We start from the raw sequence: 19,527 nt of genomic DNA, 5'->3' as shown, positions 1-19,527 counted from the left end.
TGATTTAGGATTTTGAGAATCACTGACTAATAAAATCGAGAGGGCTGTTGCTCCTCTGCTGTTGTGGATTGATGTTTATATGTGCCTTCCTCTCACATTTATAGATTTTTTTTCCCCCTATGTTTATCAGCCTGGCAGCACAGTACACAATGCAGCAAATTTCACATTTGTTTATTATTCCCTCGGACTTTTTCAACAGAGCCAAAAGGGTGCCTGCTTTCACCCTAGAGAAGATCTAATTCTCTTTTAATAATCAGAATAAAGTTAGTTTTCCTTCAGGAGCATGAAGCTTAAGCTTAGTTTCATGCCTCACTAAATTTCGGTCAACTGGACTACAATTTTGGCTTAGCGTGATGTGCAAGTCCAATCCAGGCGATTAGCTTATGGATCAGTGTGCTGTTTGAACCCAGAAAATGAGCTTCAGTTTTATTTAACCGCATGCAGTGTGTTCGTGTGTTATGTGAACAGTGTGTTGATGAATTACTATGAAATTCAGGCATAGCAAGAAATACAGGAATCAAGCCAAACGCGAATTGGTTATTTTCCTAGCTTTACTGAAAGAGTAGATCGTTATTCAGCAAACATATTTGATCAGCAGTTAGCTGTACCGTAGCCTGGACCTCTCCGACAGGTGTGAAACAGAGAGAGAGAGGCTGTGCTAGCTCTCCAGCAAACGCAGAGCCGGGAGGTGGGAAAGCGAGCGGGTGGGAGGGCGGGTGTCCCGCCGACTCTGATTGGACCAATCGCAAGCGTTTCCTGAGAGCGGAGCGCTGTCCGACGGAGCGTGGTACTGAAATGACTCGTGTTTAAAAGGAGACTTCAGGGAGGATTAAGAGGCAACGGGTAATTTACTTTGCTCAGACTACTTGGAACCTCCTCAGCCATGAACTCCATTCTGTTCGTCACTGGTAAGTTTGCTCTAGTTCAACAGGATTCTCTCTCTCTCTCTCTTATCATTTCTCTCTCTCTCTCTCTCTCTCTCTCTCTCTCTCTCTCTCTCTCTCTCTCTCTCTCTATATATATATATATATATATATATATATATATATATATATATCAATCTATCTGTCATCTATCTATACATCCATCTAACCTATCTATCTAACCTATCTATCTATCTCTCTATCTCTCTCTATCTATCTCTCTATTAATCTATCTATCAATCTATCTATCATCCATCTATACATCCATCTACCTTCTATCTATCTATCTATCTATCTATCTATCTAACTATCTATCTATCATCTATCTCATCTAGATATCATCTATCTCACCTATTTATCTATCTCTATCTATCTACAATTGGGGTGACTCCCAATTATATTTGCTAAGATTGCAGACTTGCTTTCTCACTAAAGGGGTAAAAAGAGTCGCCTTGTGACGAGATGGGCAGCAAACAAATTTAACAAAAACATAAAAAATGAACAAAATACTTGGCAGCATCAACATGTGTGCCCAACATGTGTCTCTATCATTTTATCAATTACACTGAAAATAATAAAGGGTGATCTATCTATTAGGTCTAAGATCATTTCTTTTCTATCTTCTTCCCCATCCCATTTTAACATGATAAAAAGAAACAATGGCCTTAATTAGTTTTAAAAAGAGCCAGTTTGGTCTAGTGGTTAAGGCACCAGCCTTAGGTATGAAAGCCAGCTGGGTGAACTTGGGCCAGACACTCTCCCTCAGCTCTGGGAAGCAGGCAAGGGCAAACCTGCCAAGAAAACTGCAGGGATTAGTCCAGGCAATTGCCAGGAGTCAACACCAACTTGGAGACACCCAAAATAACTTTTTAAAGGCTAATGTATAAGATTTTGTGACCCTTAGGATAGAACAGGATTTAAAATATAAATATCCAAGTTATTCTATTGGTTCTTTCCCCCCTCCAGGCCTCAATTACACTTTTCATATAGTTGCAATTATTTCCTGTCTACCTATAGTTTTCATTTATGATCTGTATAAGAAAATAAATAATTGGCTTAAGCCTTATTCACACAAACAAACTAACAATAAAACCCATAGGAGTCAAGGACTCATTTCACCTAAGGTTCTAAAATTTACCATATTCAGACTTACTATGTTTTTGTTTGTTTGTTTTGTTTTTTGGAGAAAAACCCATGAGTTGCTTACATTTCAAGGGGGTCATGGAAATATAGTCAAGATGAGAAAGAAAAGCTATGTGCAAAGATTGGATGTTTGTGTTTGTTTTACTTCCTCCCCCTGTTCTTTTAGGAATCTTTTTATTGGCTAGGTTCAGCTCCCCAGATGTTTGTCTCCAGTTAATATCATCTGCACGGAGGTGAAAAGCAGCAGAGAGCTCCTGAGGGAAATTCAATGAAGGAAGGGCTCCACAGTCATAGTCAACATTTAGTGTGTTGTGTTCTACTTGCTATTCAGACCAGCACACCCATTTCAACTGGAAGCCGTGCAATGCACAGGCCAACAAAAATGTCAGTGTAAATGTGTTCTGCCTGCATGAGTAGCTTCCTTATGCCCAGAGCTACAGGTGTTGTATAAAGTCTGGCTAATCCTTTAAATGCTTTCTGGCTCTACACACTTCCGGAGTCATTTGTTCTTCTTGGAACAGCTTTCATCTATCATTGGTAAGGTTAGAAACAAGTGGTTGATGAACAAATGCTAACTTCACACTTCAATACCATCTCCAGAATAATGTTTGGTTGGTTATGATATTTTCCTTTCGGAAGACTTCTTTTTGCTAGAGATGTCATCTGTATTTGGTCAATATATTTCATTGAGTGTGCTGACCTACTCAAATCTATAAATATCCAGCAGGCATGGAAGTGGAAGCCTCGTTTAAACAAATAGTTGTTGTTTGCTGAGTAAAAAGCCTAAGAGCATGTAAGGCTACAAGAAGAATGATTGCTACTATTAGTAACATTTCTTTTTGACCAGGCATGAAAAAAAGGAAGGAAGAACAGTGAATTTAGGCATCTAGAACACATTAATATAAGACTTGAAAGGATATTTTTGTCTTAGCTTCCTTTTCACTCTTGGTCAGTTACAGTTTTAAAACAGCATTTGCCTGAAATGTTATAGGGTTTCCTGCCTGAGCAGGGGGTTGGACTTGATGACCTCCAAGGTCCTTTCCAACTTTATTATTGTTATCAATCATCACACAGTCAGCCAGATGTTCAGACTGGATTTGGCATTTTGTCTACCTATCGAGTCCTTACCCAGGACCTGGGATAGGCAGATGTGGATGTTTGATGGTATTACAGATATCGTCGCAGGATGGGAGCAGTTCCTAGTAAGGCCGCCTTTTGCAATTGACTAATAGCGAATTTGTCAATGCCAATGGTGTTCAAGTGGTCTCCAGTTGTTTTGGGATTGCACCCAAGGAGCCTATTACTATTGGTACTACCCTTGCTTGCTTTTGCCACAGTCTTTCTATTTCTATTTGTAGGTCTTTGTATTTTGTTATCTTCTCCAGTTCTTTCTCTTCTATTCTGCTGTCTCCAGGCACTGCCACGTCCACTATCCAGACTTTTTTGTCTTTCTTATCAGTCTGGGGTGTTATGTTCCAGATGCTTGTCTGTTTGAATTCTGAAGTCCCAGAGCAGTTTAATTTTATCATTTTCTATGACTTTTTCTATTTTATGATCCCACCAGTTTTTGCTTACAGGCAAATGATATTTTTTGCAGATCTTCCAATGCACCATTGTTGCTACTTTGTCATGCCGATGCTTGTAGTCAGTCTGTGCAATCTTCTTGCAACAGCTTACCAAGTGGTCCACTGTTTCTTCAGCTTCTTTGCATAGGCGGCACTTACTGTCTGTTGCTGTCTTCTCAATTTTGACTTTGTATGCATTTGTCCTTAAGGCTTGGTCTTGTGCAGCCAGAATAGTCCCTCGGTCTCTTTCTTCAATTTTCCTGCTCTTAGCCATTGCCAGGTTTTATTATTATCTGCTTTCCCAGCTATTTTTTTAATGTATTGGACATGTAGTGCTTTGTCTTCCCATGCCTCTATTCTGTTCTTCATTTGGTCTTTCTTGTAGGCCAGTTTGGTCTCTCCAGTAGTCAGTAAGCCTTCCTGATATACTAATTTCAGTGCATCTTCATCATTGTTCTTCAGATATTATTCCAAAGCCATTTTTTCTTCTTCAACCATCTGATGTACTTGTAGCATTCCACGCCCACCTATTTGCCTTGGTAGATAAAGTCTATCAATGTCACTGCGTGGATGAAGGGCGTGATTCATTGTCATTATTTTTCTGGTCTGCCTATCCATTGCTTTTAGTTCTGCTTTAGTCCAGTCCACTATTCCAGCTGTGTATCTAATGACTGGGATTGCCCAGGTGTTGATTGCCTTTATGGTATTTCCTCCATTGAGTTTGGATTTTAAGATCTTCTTCACTCTCTTGATGTATTCACCTCTAATATTTTTCTTGACTTCAGTGTGCTTGATGTTGTCAGCTTGAAGGATACCCAAGTATTTGTAGTAATCTTCCTCATCCAGACTCTTAATGTTATTTTCGTGGGGCATCTTGATTCCTTCAGTTTTCATTACTTTTCCTTGTTTGATAGTAAGTGTGGCACATTTGTCTAGGCCAAACTCCATAACAATATCTTGGCTATATATACAGACAGTGTTGAGCAGTGATTCTATTTCAGATGATGTTTTTCCATACAGCTTCAGACCATCCATGTAAAGGAGATGGGATAGTCTGGTAGTTGTTTTTGATGTTTGATAGCCATGTCCTGAGTTATTCAGTATTGTTGACAGAGGAAACAGTGCAATAACAAATAGTAATGGTGACAATGAGTCTCCTTGAAATATTCCTCTTTTGATATTAACCTCTCCCAGTCTCTCACCATTGATCTGCAACTGTGTCTTCCATTGTGTCATCGATCTTTGCACAAATTTTCTGATGTTTCTACTGACTCCTGTTATTTCTAGGAGTCAGTAGACTCTAGATGATGATGATAATGATGATGATGATGATGATGATGATGATTATTATTATTATTATTATTATTATTATTATTATTATTATTCCTGAAAAACCATTTAAGCCATGTCATTCAGCTCACTGTAACCTGCTGGTGAATTTTACCAATCCCTGATTTTAAAAAAGTAAAAATAAAACAGTTTTTCCAACCAGTTATCTCCCAGATGTCTTGGAAATTCATTCCAACAATACAATCCTTCATGGTAAGATGGGAGGTAAACACACTTAATAAATAAATAAATAAATATTTATTTATGGACAGTATGGCAATGCCCAGGGATTGGTACCTAGTTGGAAGAGGCTAATACAATATCATATCCCAATTTCATTATGTATTTTGGGAAGCCCTTCAAACAACTGTATGCTTAAAAAAATATACCAAATAAATATTAGCAAAATCTATTCAGATTAGACAAATTGGATATATCAGTGTTACCATATAATCTTGTTCTATAAGTTGGACCAAGATTCAGTTAGAAAATCACATTTGTCATACTGGCAACCATAGGAAATGTCAATATATTACCCCTGTAGGCAATTCAGCAGTCCAAGGATGAACCTCTTGAAGGAGCTCACTGATTTTAGCATTTCCTGCTACTGTATTTCTAACCCTGAACCCAGACCTAATGGGACAGGGAGTTTCCTAATGCAGATAGTTTACTGCTGCAGCTGCAGCTTCATCAAAGGTAGATGATGGTCCTTGCTTAATGATTTGCAAATGGGCATCTGCATTGTTACTTGAGAATCTCTTTGAAAATGGAATTTTCTTCAGATCAGATATGCACAGTTCTGAACTTTAAATGAAAATGTGTCCTAGGAAAATTTCCCATCATTGTTTTCTTTTTCCCATAATTGCTTTTTTATTGGGATTCCCATCAGTTTAATGCATCTTCGATAATAATCCATCAGGACAGCATCAATCTGGGAAAGTCCTGATAACTGTGCCAGAAACCAAGCACAACAGACATTAACTGAAAACAAAAGCAGGATGGAAAACAAGTTGCTAAATGTAGGAATGAGTTTGGTATCTCTAAGACAATAATGAATATTTAGTCTCCAAACCATGGGGATATTTGAAATAGAGAAGTTAGATGAGACACAGATAGAGATACTGTAGATGGACAGATGGAAAGAGAGAGAAAGAGCAAGAGAGTGAGAGAGCGAGAAAGTGAGCGCAAGAGAGAGAGAGACACACAGACAGACAGACAGACAGGAGAGAGGGATAAAGATAATTTGTTCTCCCTTTCATCTATTCCATCCCGTGCATATCAATTTTACTACATTCCTCCTATTCCCAATCAACATGTCACTGTTTCTGTTAGGGATGGTGAGAATTATAAATTATTTATTCATTTGGGAAAGACACTGGGCCCAAGAGGTCAGTGGACCTCCGTATCGTGTCTCTGTTTTCTATTGCTAACAATTATATCAAGAGCCTCTGATATCTTTTAATTTGGTATTGTCTTGTGCCTTTTACAAGTTTTTTTTATTCCTATGTTTTGTAAGTCACCCAAATTTATCTAGGGAAGATAAGAGGCCATGTACATTTTGTTGATAAATAAATGAATACATCAGAATAAATAGCTAACATACTGAATAAGTGCAAATGAATCACACTTCAATAACATTTATATTGCCTGATTTGCAGGGCTGGTTCTAAATTCCCTGAATGCATCTACCTACCAGGCACAGACATCAAAGTGTCAACATCTGAAAGAGAGATGTGTGGCTGCAGGAAATAGATGTGAAAGTGTCTGGAATTTACTCGAGGAAGTTTGTTACATTTCAGGTAACTTGTATAAAGCCCTATATTGCAGAAAGAGAGTTTCATACCACTTCTGTAAACATTTATAAGTATATTAACTTTCCATTGGATTTTTTTTCATTTTTTTTCCATTTCTCCACAATGTTGGGGTATAAGTACCACATCACATATCCTCATATTCCATCATCACATCAAAATTCTTGCATACTCATTCACTTGTTGGGTTCTCGATGAACTGAGCTTAATCTGATAACGATCAAAGGTTGTGTTATTGAATAGATAGATAGATAGATAGATAGATAGATAGATAGATAGATAGATAGATAGATAGAGATAGATAGATAGATAGATAGATAGATATAGATATATATACACTCACACACAATACTCCCACCATTCCATAATAATGGAAACAAAGAGGAAAAAGTCAGACTTGGGCAAGATTATATCTGTGGCATTTTAGCTGAGCAGCTGAATCAGTTTGATGAGCGAGCCTCATGATACCTGTAAAAGAAAGGTACACCATATAACACAACTCCTAGCCAGCTGAAGAATAGATTGAAGTCTTGTTGTTTTGCTAATTAAGTGTTGAACACCATCCAATCTGCCTCTGAACTGTGACCTCTTTGTCTCTGAGCAATTGAGAAATGTTGCACAACACTAAAAATGCCCCCCTATTGGCTGGATGACTTTTACAGACTTTTGCCCTGGTTAATAAAACTTGATAAACTGTGGTAGGTAATTGTTTACATCTTTCAGGGGTAGTTCATGTCATGAGAAGATTTTTAATGGCAGGGCACACGCCCACCCCTTTAATCTTCATCCAAAATTTTAAATAGTAAAAGAATCTTGAAAATTTAGAAGTAAAATGTCGAGTCTTGATCATGTGACAAGTTCATCTTAGAAAAATGAAGTGATTGTGTCACTGCTTATTTTTCATAAGAAAATATTAATGGTATTCTATTTTGGAAATCCAGGCAACAGCTGTGCAATAAAAGATTCAACCAACTGTAATAAAATAATTCAGTTTTTAGTTGACCAGTTCCCAGAATTTAAAGACAACATCTGCATAAAAGATAACTGCAGCATCAGAATATTGTTGGGGAAAAAATATTCCAGTGATAAAGGTAACCGTTGGCTTTTTGTTATCAGATATAAAATAATAGCATTGTATAATGGTTTTGTGCTAAGACAAAAAAAAACATTTCTCACTTTAAGAAGTTCCTCAATTCAAGCAATCATACTGTATGATAATATCAACCAACGTCTAGTTAGAAATCCCACGGTTTTTATAAGCGTGTGTACTGGATTTCAGATTCAAAAATATGGTCACATTCATCATTCACAACAAATGAATATTTTGAACGAAGTCATTTCTACGTTAGAACAGTAGACATGCCGGATTCATGTTCTAACTTCTGCAATCACAATCGCAAACCATCCCAAACAGTAGCCCATTAATTGCAGCAATAGCTTCTAAATCAGCCATTTTTATACAGGGTACATACAGCAAGAGAGTGAGAAAACGTTTGAATGTCTAGAAATTGTTCAACAGAAGTGAAGAAGAAACGTTGGAGAGAGGCAATTATACTGACCAAGTTATGATTAAACAGCGGTCTGAAAAAGGAAAACAGCCACTTAGACACTAATTTGGTGGGAGAAAATCCATAGAAATTTTTTTTCACATTTTCATCTCTTTTAATGCTATTATGACAATAAAAAAGGTTTTCAGGCTGTGTGAGTCCCTTGTGAGGAATAAAGGACAGGTAATAGACAGCTGCTGTGTCGATGAAATAACGTCGCCTAGTGGGAGCCGGGAGTTGTGCCTTCTCTGTCCTGGTGCCCATTCTTTAGAAAAGCATTACCCTGTAAAGATTGCAAAGAAGATTATAAAACAATTAGATTTATGATCTTCTTTATAATCTTTTCTTTCCTCTATTTTTCTATTTTATTTCTTACTTATTCACCATTGTTCCTTATTTTATTTTTCGGGTAGCTGTATTGGTTTGATCTTGTTAAAAATTTCTTCAATAACTATTATATTTAAAAAGAGAGAGAAAGAGAGAGAGCAGTGCTTCTCCTGAGATTCGAATGGCCCCTCCCCCGTTAGCCTTATAGAAAGCCTTAAAAACTGGCCATTCCCCTAGGCCAGGGGTAGGCAACCTTGGCTCTTTTATGACTCGTGGACTTCAACTCCCAGTCATGGCTGGCTCAGGAATTCTGGGAGTTGAAGTCCACGAGTCATAAAAGAGCCAAGGTTGCCTAGCCCTGCCCTAGGCATTGAATGATTGGATGACCTGTTTAGGAAATGGTTTTAGGATGGGAATAGTCTGGCATTTGGCCTTAATTATGTTATGGAACTGTCCTTCTCTTTTTTTATTTTGTTTCCTCTTTGAATCCTACGTTAACTAGCCAGACTTCCACTTTGCAAGTGGAATAGTCATACAAACTGCAAAACAAACACGCAGACAACTTTTGGCTCCAGAGTACCACCACAATGAAAGTCCTATTTTTGCAATCTCCTGAATCCTTACCTAGCTCCTGTTACTAAATCTGACGGCAACACTTTGTGCCATTGTCTTCGTTTTTGAGCAGGAAACACTCCAAATGGTGGCACAGGGCATCTTCACATGTCTTCCTAAATCTGGAGGAAATATTTAAAAGTCTTCTGGCCCAGCCTACCTACATGACACACTTTCATCTTCCTTCCATCATTCTGCCACCTGCTGTAATCTCCTGTCACCCAAACAAATTCAACCCTCATTATTAAAAGATTTCCTCCTCCTGTCTTAAGGTAATTCATTTAAGAACATTCAATAAGGGAATCTCCTCCTCCTCCTCCTCCTCCTCTTCTTCCCTCAGCTCCCCTGATGCAGCATCCCAGGATGTGCTCTGTCAATGTGCTGCCATCCTGCTTCGCCCCATCGATATGCAGATGCCAGAACTGCCATGCACCCCAAGGGGGGGAGGGAGCTAGCAAGGGGGGGGGAAGACAAGAATCAGGAAGACAAGAAACTGAAACCACTTTAAGTGCCTGCCAAGGTCACAACCAAGGAAATGGAATGCAGACCATCACTGAGCCTGCCAAAACCTCCGTACTCTTAGCGAAACAATTTGTTTGAATCTAACTAGACATCTGGGAGATAACTGGGAAGGGAAGACCTGAGAAAGCGGAAAGTAACTAGGCAGCTTTTGTGCTCAAACCTCAGATCTGTTTTTTTTCTAACCTGTAATCACTTGGCTTTAGTAAAGTTATTCCTTTCACTACAAGTGCAGTTGAGAGCTCTTTCTTTCTAAACCACCCAGTCGGTCCAATCATCCCTGATGATCAGGGACAATTTCTTTTTGTGTAGGCACGGGTAACAAAGAAAAGAAATCAACTAAGGCTGATATACACTCATCCTGACATCCCAAGAGCCTCATGTGGCCATGACAATTCTTGAATGGAACTGACTCCAGAGACTTTCAAAAATGTTGCTAGATGATAGAGCTGGACATTCTTCATGAATGATTCCAAAGAATGGCTTGGTGTTCAGAGCACATCACTTCTCTGCCATTCATTAAAGGATACAATTTTTTTATTATTATTATTCGTAGACAGTGTGCGCATGAAAAAAATATCACTGCTTTAAGGAATATGCACATTAAAGTTAAGCCATCTGGAAGACAAGACAACAGTTGCATCAAAGATGAGTAATCATGAGTATAAAGTGTATTGAGATTTAATTAAATGAAAACGAAAACAATTCTATCTCTTTACAGGGAACTCAGAGTCTTACTCCAGCACAGATATTCAATTCAGACCTCTGGGTCAGATAAAACCTTCAGGGATGGTCCACACAGACCAACTTGGAAATGACTGCTCAGTTGCCAAGGTCCTCTGTCGAAGAGACCACACCTGTTTCACACAATACAAGACATTCCAGAGAGTGTGCAGAGCAGAGATAGCAAAATGCAGCCTAGAAATGGTGGTAGAGCAATGCTTTGCAGCATGGAAGTTGCTCAAGAAAACAGTGATGGGCAACTGCACATGTCCAGAACCCGTGAATAAAAGATGCCTTAAAATATGGAAAAATATCTTTAATAACACATGTCTGCAGTCCACCCAGGCATATCAAGACTCAGCCACTGGGAAGGAAACCTATGCAGTTGAGGAAACTCAAAGCCACAATCCAGGTAAAGGCTTTACTTTTAAATAACAGCCACTTATTACGAAGCCGCAGCCTTGAATCTTTCATTGTCTTTTCTCTACTCACTACACCAGGGGTGTCAAACTCAATTTCATTGAGGGCCGCATCAGTATTGCGGTTGTCCTCGGGGGGCGAGTAGGTGTGACCTACTAGGTGTGGCCTACTGGGTGGGCATGGCCAGCTCTACATTATTCACATCAAGGGTGCCTATGGGGGCCTGGGTAGGAGTGGGACAGATCTGAGGGTCTCTGGCAGAAGGGGATGGGACCAGGGCAAGCGCCAAGGCATAGTCCACTGGAAGAGCCTGCTGAAGCCCCTCCCCCGGAATCCATCAAGCCGGATATGTGAAGTAGGTGAGGGCCACTTGCTGGCCACTTCCAGGCGATGGTGCATTTCTTCATTTCTTACAAAGGGTGACACCTCCCCAGCATGCACCCAGGGGGCGGGGCCAATGCGGCAGGGGCTGTCCCTTGCCATTTAAATGCAATTAAGTGAAAAGCCACATCCAGCATTCCTCGAGAAATCTCTCTGCAATATGGGCTATTGTATTAAAACTATTTAGGGAATATGATTGTTTTGTCAGAATGAGTGATAAGCACTCTGATGTCACAATGCAAACTCAGCTCCTTACATGTACGTGTGCATCTTCAAGATGTGTGCACAAAAAGGGTGGAGTTTATATCGGTTGTGATGCTTGCTTTGTCTTTACTCATCCTTCCCCTCAGTGGATGCCTATGCATTGTATACGATCAAAGGTAATTTAGAAGTGAAGCCTCTTCATGGAAAAATCTAGATATTGGAACAGAAGGGGCTAGACCAGTGTTTCTCAACCTTGACAATTTTAAGGCATGTGGACTTCAACTCCCAGAATTCCACAGCCAGAAATGCTGGCTGTGGAATTCTGGAGTTGAAGTCCACATGCCTTAACATTGTCAAGGTTGAGAAACACTGGGCTAGACAAAGATCTATTGGAAAGGGTTTCTAAAAACTTGGGTCCAATGCTGAAAAGGCTGTTTGCATAATCAATGCATTTTATTAGTGTAAAGGAGAAGTCAAGAAAAGAATTGTTTCAGTATGTTTCATTAGCTTTATTTGGTTGAACTTATAGTCCTTGACATGACCATTCATTTAGGGAGGGACCATTCAAAGTTAAGATGCTGCTGAAAAAAGTTCAGTCCTCGCACTTATGACCAATTCTGCCCTTGTGATATCGTAGCACCCCAGGGTCATGTGATCACAATTTGGGCAATTCACTTAATGACCCCAGTGATTCAGTTAACGATCATTGTAAAAATGCTCATAAATTTGGGCACAGCTCAACTTACAATCTCCTCAAGATAGAAATTCTGGTTTTAATTCTAAGTCCTAAGTCAAGGGGAGCTCCCCTGCCATCCACTTTACCTCGCTTTGGAACCCGCATCATGAAATCCATTGATTTTGAACAAGTATGTATCTCTTTTCTTGCAGATCACGTGAAAGCAAAATCACAGTGGAAGTTATCAGCACTTTCAAACTATGGTAAAAATCAATACCACTATCTCATCTCGGATCCACATAGGTTGAACTGGCCTAAATCTATGTAGTTTTGCACATCACAGTGCTAGGAAAAATACACACATCAGTTCGCATTCTCATTTAGACGGTTAATATTTTTGTGCGCTAATGTAGCCAGAGGTTAAACGCATCATATCAGGCTTTCCTCCATAGGTCTCTTCCTTGGCATTGATAAGTCCTCCTTGCATTATCTCACCAGATGAGAAACAGAGAAACGGGATGTCTCAGTTGTAATATCCTACTTAACTCTACCGAAAGACTAACTTATTGTATCATGTCACTGATCATGATCACACTGATGACTAACAACAGACAGCTGTAAGAAGAAGCTGTGCTGAATCAAAAGCCCTCCTGCTTTGGTATTCTGCTTCTATCTATGCAAACTGCCTGCCTGTGGAAAGATCTCAAGCAGTCGTACAAATGCAATATCCACGCCATGTTGCCCCCAGCACTAATGGACCCCATGTATTTAGGGCAGGGCTCTCCAAACTTGGCAACTATAAGACTTGTGGAGTTCAACTCCCAGAATTCCCCAGCCAGCATTGAGTTGAAGTCCACAAATCTTAAAGTTGCCAAGTTTGGAGATCCCTACAATTTAGGGCATGGCTGGTCAAAATGGCTTTGGGAGATGGGGGGAAAAAGAATCCCAAGAGAGTCTTTAGTTGCCTATCACTGACATGACCACTTCAAGAGACAGTTGGGGATTATTAGACCCACCCAAGGGCTTATTAGGTCATTCTTGACACTCAGATCTTGTAACTGTATTTTGCTTTGCTCTTTCTTTAGAGTACAAGCGGCCACCAACCTGCTTCCAAGCAAACATGGAATGTGTGAATGATGAAGTCTGCAACAAGCAGTTGTCTTTATATCTCCAAGTGTGCCAAATAAACGGGAGCTCCTGTGATATAAATCGATGCCGGGCAGCCTTAAATGCCTTCTATACCAATATGCCTTTTCAGGTGGCTCAGATGCTGACCTTTTGTGACTGTACGCAATCAGACGACAATTGCCATCAAGCCAGACGATTCCTTCATGGCCACCCGTGTGCCACCAGAATGGTCCCAACACCTAGCTGTGTACATGTAATGCAATTGTGTCGAGAAAGCAAGATTTGCTGGTATGCATTTTTGCTTGCAGGCAGAAGTGTGCTTAATATGAAAATACATAAATGGATTAATTCTAATTCTATTTAGATGACAGTGCCTAATGGTTCATAAGCTTTCAAAAACAAAAGTATTCCATGCTACAGAATAAGCCAAGGCTAACATTATTATTTCCCTGTGGTTTAAGTCTTGCTTTTAATCTTCTGTAATTGATGAGCTTTGGCAGGACATATTAGATAAGCAAATTTTAATTGTTCATCAATATGAATCATGTACATATAGTCTTAAGTGGTGGTCCAGGATACCTTTTCTCCATCCTATGCATTCTTTTAATAAAAGATGTTGCTTCTCCCCCCCCCACACACACAAATATTCTTCCAGGCCATTTACAACAAGTACTCCTCAATTTACAGCCATTTGTTTAGCGACTGTTCAAAATTACAATGGCAATAATAAAATTAATTTACAACCAGTTCTCACACAACTCTTGCAGCATCCCCAGAGTTATATGATCAAAACTTTGGGAGTGGGAGGGGCTTGGCAATTGGTAGGTACTTATGATAGTTGCAACATCTTATAGTGACATGATTGGTTTTTCCAGCCAGTTTTCAATGAGCAAAGCCAATTGGGGAAACCGGATTTGCTTAAGGGCCACACGATCCACTCCACAATTGCATTGATTTGCTTAAAAAAATCATAGCAACCAGGTCATAAAATCAGGTGGAACTCACTTAACAGCCATCTTGCTTAGCAACCAAAATTCTGGACTCAGTTGTGACTGTAAGTTGGGATCTACTGTAATCCGTTCCAGCCCATATTCAGTACATTGATAACCCATTGCTTGGAATAAGAGATCTACAATCAATTTGTGAATTATAAGTAAAATGCAGTATTTTGAATATGTCCTCCTTCACATTCCTCATTTTAGTTCTCATAAGAGATTCCCGATCTGCTTTCCTACCATCCTCTCTCATTTGTCCCATGCTTGAATGTTGTATATCACAATCAAAAGGAACCATGGGGATCTATTGATCTCTATATTTATGCTCCCCTTACTCTGCCTTATGTTTCCAAAGGAGCAGATATGAGGCATTTACGTCAAAGTGTTTAAAACACTTCAGCCAAGACTGCCTTGAAGAAAACTCCTGCCTCAAGACTTGGAACTCCATTGACCCAATTTGTTCAGAGAGCGCCGACTGCAGAGCTGCTTATGTGGACTTGTGGGGATCTATCCTTCGAGTCAAGTGTACCTGTGAGGCCGCACCACAAGCTGAACAGTTGGTATGCCAGGGGTTCCATCGTATACTCCATGGCAAGATTTGCTTACGTAAGTCAATCTAGTCAAGCCTGGATATTGTCTCCTTTAAGCTCAGAAGGTAGCATCATCTGCTTCAGATATCAAGCTGGGCCAGGTCAGGTTAGACCGTGGGTGGGAGATTCCTAAGAAATAGCAAGCTGTTTGTTACACCAGGAAGTGGAAAGCATTTCCCAAAGAAAGCAACAGAAAATTATTTCTCTACTATTGCTCAGTACATTGCATGTAGCTGCTCATGAAGTCACCAGAGCTGAACTAAAACTGCAGACAATTCTTCTTTTGCTTTTAACTTGGTGCAATCAATCAGCAATTTCTTGGCAGGGTCTTCCTTGTAGGGGATATTAGATCAGTGGTTCTCAACCTGTGGGTCGGGACCCCATTTGGGGTCGAACGACCATTTCACGGGGGTCGCCAAACAACGCAGTCCACCATTTTTTTCCCCTTTTCCTTAGCTGTGCTACTCCCTTTTATTCTATTGGCTTTTGAAAGCCAGTAGAATAGACTCTCTTGAATAGAGTCTAATTCTATTAGCTTTCAAAAGCCAATAGGAATTGTCCAGGCTGTCTCTACCCTGCTGAGCCCACCAAAAGTCCCATTCTGTAAACGGTGCTGTACCAGTTGAGTAGTCCTCAACTTACGACCGGTTGAGTAGTCCTCGACTTATGACCGGTTGGGAGTCGCGGCATTAAAAAGGTTGAGAACCACTGTATTAGATGGAGAAATAGAATGAATGGGCACCAAAGCAAAAGTTAGTGGTTTCAGCTCTGTTGCCTAAAGCCATATCGCCGCTCAAACATGACATCTGGGGGAATATCCCTCAACACAAACAAAGATGCCCCCCAGCCATGCTTGAAACACACAAACACTTGTTCTATACAGAATCTGGGCTCCAGCTAACAGATTTCAGTTTCAGCATTTAAGATCAGTGCAGGAGAAACCTACAGATGTGATCTATTTGTAAAATCAGAATCTTATAGTCAGGTGGGTAAGGTTCAAAAAGGAAGGATTTAGCAGGAGCGCTATTGACACAAGTAAATGTACCACTAAGGGATGACATTTACAATAACCATCAAGTAACATGTTATTAACAATTTTTATTTCCTTTAGTACAGCATAAGATCTGCACAAATCATTTCTTGCTTGGAAGTGTAAATAGCCAATTGATAGACAGCAACATCTATTCTAGAGCTCTTTTTTACAGTTCTGTGTGTGTGTGTGTGTGTTACTTTGATGTATTATGTAATGTCATCTCTATTATTTTTAGCCTTTATTAATTTTTTAAAACAATATGTACTCATTATTGTAATAAACCCTAATAACTTCCAGGGAAATTTAGACATGCTTTAGAAGTTATAACTGAGAAGTTAGGCTAAAACCATTCTAATGGGATTGTAAATACCTTTCTCCCATCTAATAAAGTAGGGGTATGATTGTATTACTAATTCAGACTGAATATTCTTATTTTATCTGTGTACTCTAGCTAGATTTCTTTTATCTATCTTTTATCTTCTATCTAAAATAATTACAGCATAGAATCTCTTTCTATCTCTTTCATTTTCTTGAGACAGAATATTTAACTGAGTGGTATTTTTGGCCAAAGCATCTGTATAAACAAAGGAAATGACAGCATGTTTGGGGGGGCAGAAGCAAATGTAAGGTTTGCAAAAATAAAAAAAATTCTTTTTTTGTGTTTTGAGGAACAAGGTTGGGATGTGGGACAGAGCGGAGGGGGAAGAGGGAGGCGAGAGGGAATGGGGTGATGGAGAATCCTGGAACAGCACAGCCGGCGATCAGGCTGACTGGCTGGCAAGCATCCAACAGGAAAGCACTCCATGAGGCCATAATAGGATGCCCTTTTTACTTGCTTTCACACCGTCTTGTTTTTATATCCTCTCCTGTTTAAAGGCCAGATATCAGGTGGAGACGCTGACCTTTACTCATCGCAGATAGAACTCCCTGGAAAAATACTTCCTGTAACTGGAGAACAGTCTTTGTTTTATGGTAAGCTGGACTTTCAAAAAGAAAGGAAATGTCCACTGCTGGAGGGTCACAATGCATGGTGCCTGCAGAGAAAAGAGCACAGAGGATGTTGGAGGTGGGGGGGGGAGGGCAGGAGGCTGCTGAAACCAGCCGTGTTCTGGTCTTTGTTTCTGTCTGGAAGGAGAGGAGGGTTAAGCTACTGTTCAAGGGCATGTAAATGTCTTCAATTTAAATGGAGAGTGGGATCGTTTGCCTTATCTTTCCTTACAGATATCCTTCTCCAAATGCTGGTGGGAAGTCTGGGACTCTAACATGTGCTGATATAGCCCCATGCATTACTGTATTTGTGATGTTGTTGTGATTATTTCATTAAATTTATACGCTGCCTGATTCCCAGCAATTCAGGGAGGATGGCAGACAGCCACAGTACTTTATAGCCTCATCCATATGGGTGTGTGTGAGAGAGAGAGAGACAAAGAAACAGAGACAGAAAAAGACAGAAAGTCAGTGGGCTAGGGAGAAACACAGCTGAAGCACCAGCTCATCTGTTTCTGAAATTTGCAAAGAAACAGCATACAATCCTGGCTGATTCGTACAATTAAATTTGCAATTTAAATATTGTTATTAGATTGGATACACTTTAACTTTTTAACTGTTTTCCCACTTTAATTCTAGATGACACCATCATTACTATTCTGTTCGTCTCTTGCATCATTCTTATCCTGGGAATAATCCTTTTGGCTTTGTTAAAGACCAGGTAATTTCTGCAAAAGGCAGTCTCCATGTACTGCATTCTCCAGGTTAGGGAAGAAACTCAGCTGCTTGTTTCTCTCAACATACGTTCCTGATTTCTAGTCATTTTTATCTATTGTTTCCAAGAAGATGGTGACATCTTGATGGGAGCCAGTGAAAGAAACAGAAAACTAATTGGGATAAGTGTATGTAAAGTTGAATAAACAACATAAACCACTGGTATTCCATACATGGCACTCACAGGTCTATTTCTAGCCTGCCTAACTTTGTTATTTTAAATTTAATTTTAATTTTTAAATGAATAGCAATGTCTCATAGAATATGGGTATTCTGCAGGGCATCCAGTGGCAATATTCACAGAATATGGGCCATTCTGCAGAATGGCCTCGATACAGTACATTATCATCCTGACATATCAGATAAAATGCATTTATAGCTACTATTTATGCTAATAGACCATAAATAATAGTATATAGGAACATTTACAACTCCACTTTCCCAGGAACAGAGGCACATTTGAGCTAATGTTAAGCAGTGCTTAATCCTACTTATTTCAATCAAAGAAGATAGGCTTAATTCCTTTTTTAAGTATCAATGAGACTTAAAAGGGCTAGATACTGCTAAAGGTTTACCCAGCTATTGATTTTAGCCAAGCAAATTGAAGTGCTCAGCCTACCTGGTTTGTTAATGCAACACTTGCTTGTTTGTTTTCAGGGCCTGCACAGCTGCTTATCTGCCAAAGAGAGTTTCCTCCCAAGTCCATTTATCAGAGAAGCTCCCAGGCCCTTTTATCAGAAACAACTCGACAACTCTGGATCATCCGAAGGGCCAAAAATGCTCATCCTGACTGCTGTAGTAAACCAGCCATTTTATTGTGTGAAATCTCTTTGAGAAACAAAACGAAACAAACAAAAAATAAACAGGGAAAGGCAAAGCCCATAGCCATGTTTGACCACTTTGACAAATATTGGCCAATCTATAACACAGCGGTTCTCAACCTGTGGGTCAGGACCCCATTTGGGGTCGAACAACCATTTCACGGGGGTCACCAAACAATGCAGTCCGCCATTTTTTGCCCGTTTTCCTTAGCTGTGCTACACCCTTTTATTCTATTGGCTTTTGAAAGCCAATAGAATAGACTCTCTTGAATAGAGTCTAATTCCATTGGATTTCAAAAGCCAATAGGAATTGTCCAGGCTGTCTCTGCCCTGCTGAGCCTGCCAAAAGTCCCATTCTGCAAATGGTGCTGCAAGTTGTCTGCAGTGAAAGCGAGCTGTCTGGAAGTTTCAACCCCTCCCTGCTGAGCAATTACTAAAAATGTTAAGTAAAAGAGGGCCAGGGGTGGGAGGTGGGAGGCTGGTGGGCGCAGGGAGGGTTGCTGGCGCGTGTGGGGCCCGGCAGGTGCCTTACTTCCCTTGGGCTGGGCCAGCTGGTGGCCTAGCCGGTGGTCAGCCTGCGCCATCTCTGCCGCTTGCCAGCTACGCCTCGGCCGGCACAGGGGGCAGCACCACACATGTGTGGTGTTCCCAGGCAGGGAAAGTCCTCGACTTACGACTGGTTGGGTAGTCCTCAACTTACAACCAGTTGGGTAGTCCTCGACTTATGACCGGTTGGGGGTCGTGGCATTAAAAAGGTTGAGAACCACTGCTATAACACATATATCTGGAGTTCTTTTTTTTCCTTGTAGTACTTGACTGCCTAGGCCAGGGGTAGGCAACCTTGGCTCTTTTATGACTCGTGGACTTCAACTCCCAGAATTCCTGGAATTCTGGGAGTTGAAGTCCACGAGTCATAAAAGAGCCAAGGTTGCCTACCCTGGCCTAGGGTATTTGTTTTAGAATTAAACCACAGGGACACAAAATTATACTGAGTATAGAACAGGATGTTAGCTAGAAAT

At 40.2% G+C, this 19,527-nt stretch overlaps 1 protein-coding gene across 1 annotated transcript; it reads left to right on the top strand.

The window, feature by feature from the left end:
* The first annotated feature begins 793 nt into the window (after positions 1-793).
* On the top strand, positions 794-18,564 carry GFRAL (GDNF family receptor alpha like). The gene is made up of 10 exons (XM_039320347.1): positions 794-908; positions 6,619-6,759; positions 7,713-7,862; positions 10,498-10,911; positions 12,393-12,443; positions 13,266-13,596; positions 14,659-14,909; positions 16,803-16,898; positions 17,553-17,634; positions 18,345-18,564. The coding sequence occupies exons 1-10, from the start codon at positions 884-886 to the stop codon at positions 18,475-18,477; spliced, it is 1,674 nt and encodes a 557-aa protein (XP_039176281.1). The 5' UTR covers positions 794-883; the 3' UTR covers positions 18,478-18,564.
* The last annotated feature ends 963 nt before the right edge of the window (positions 18,565-19,527 follow it).

The sequence above is a fragment of the Crotalus tigris genome, unplaced genomic scaffold (assembly GCF_016545835.1).
Source record: "Crotalus tigris isolate CLP2741 ecotype Arizona unplaced genomic scaffold, ASM1654583v1 scf7180000023636.1099087, whole genome shotgun sequence".
In the NCBI taxonomy this organism is placed as follows: Eukaryota; Metazoa; Chordata; class Lepidosauria; order Squamata; family Viperidae; genus Crotalus; species Crotalus tigris.
Note: the sequence above shows the minus strand (reverse complement) of the source record. Positions and strands in the feature narration are given on the sequence as shown.

Coding starts and splice junctions, on each gene's coding strand:
- GFRAL (XM_039320347.1), top strand. CDS start 884: ATGAACTCCATTCTGTTCGTCACTG. Junction 16,899..17,552: donor AGAACAGTCTTTGTTTTATG/GTAAGCTGGACT, acceptor CTTTAATTCTAG/ATGACACCATCATTACTATT. Junction 17,635..18,344: donor TTGGCTTTGTTAAAGACCAG/GTAATTTCTGCA, acceptor GTTTGTTTTCAG/GGCCTGCACAGCTGCTTATC.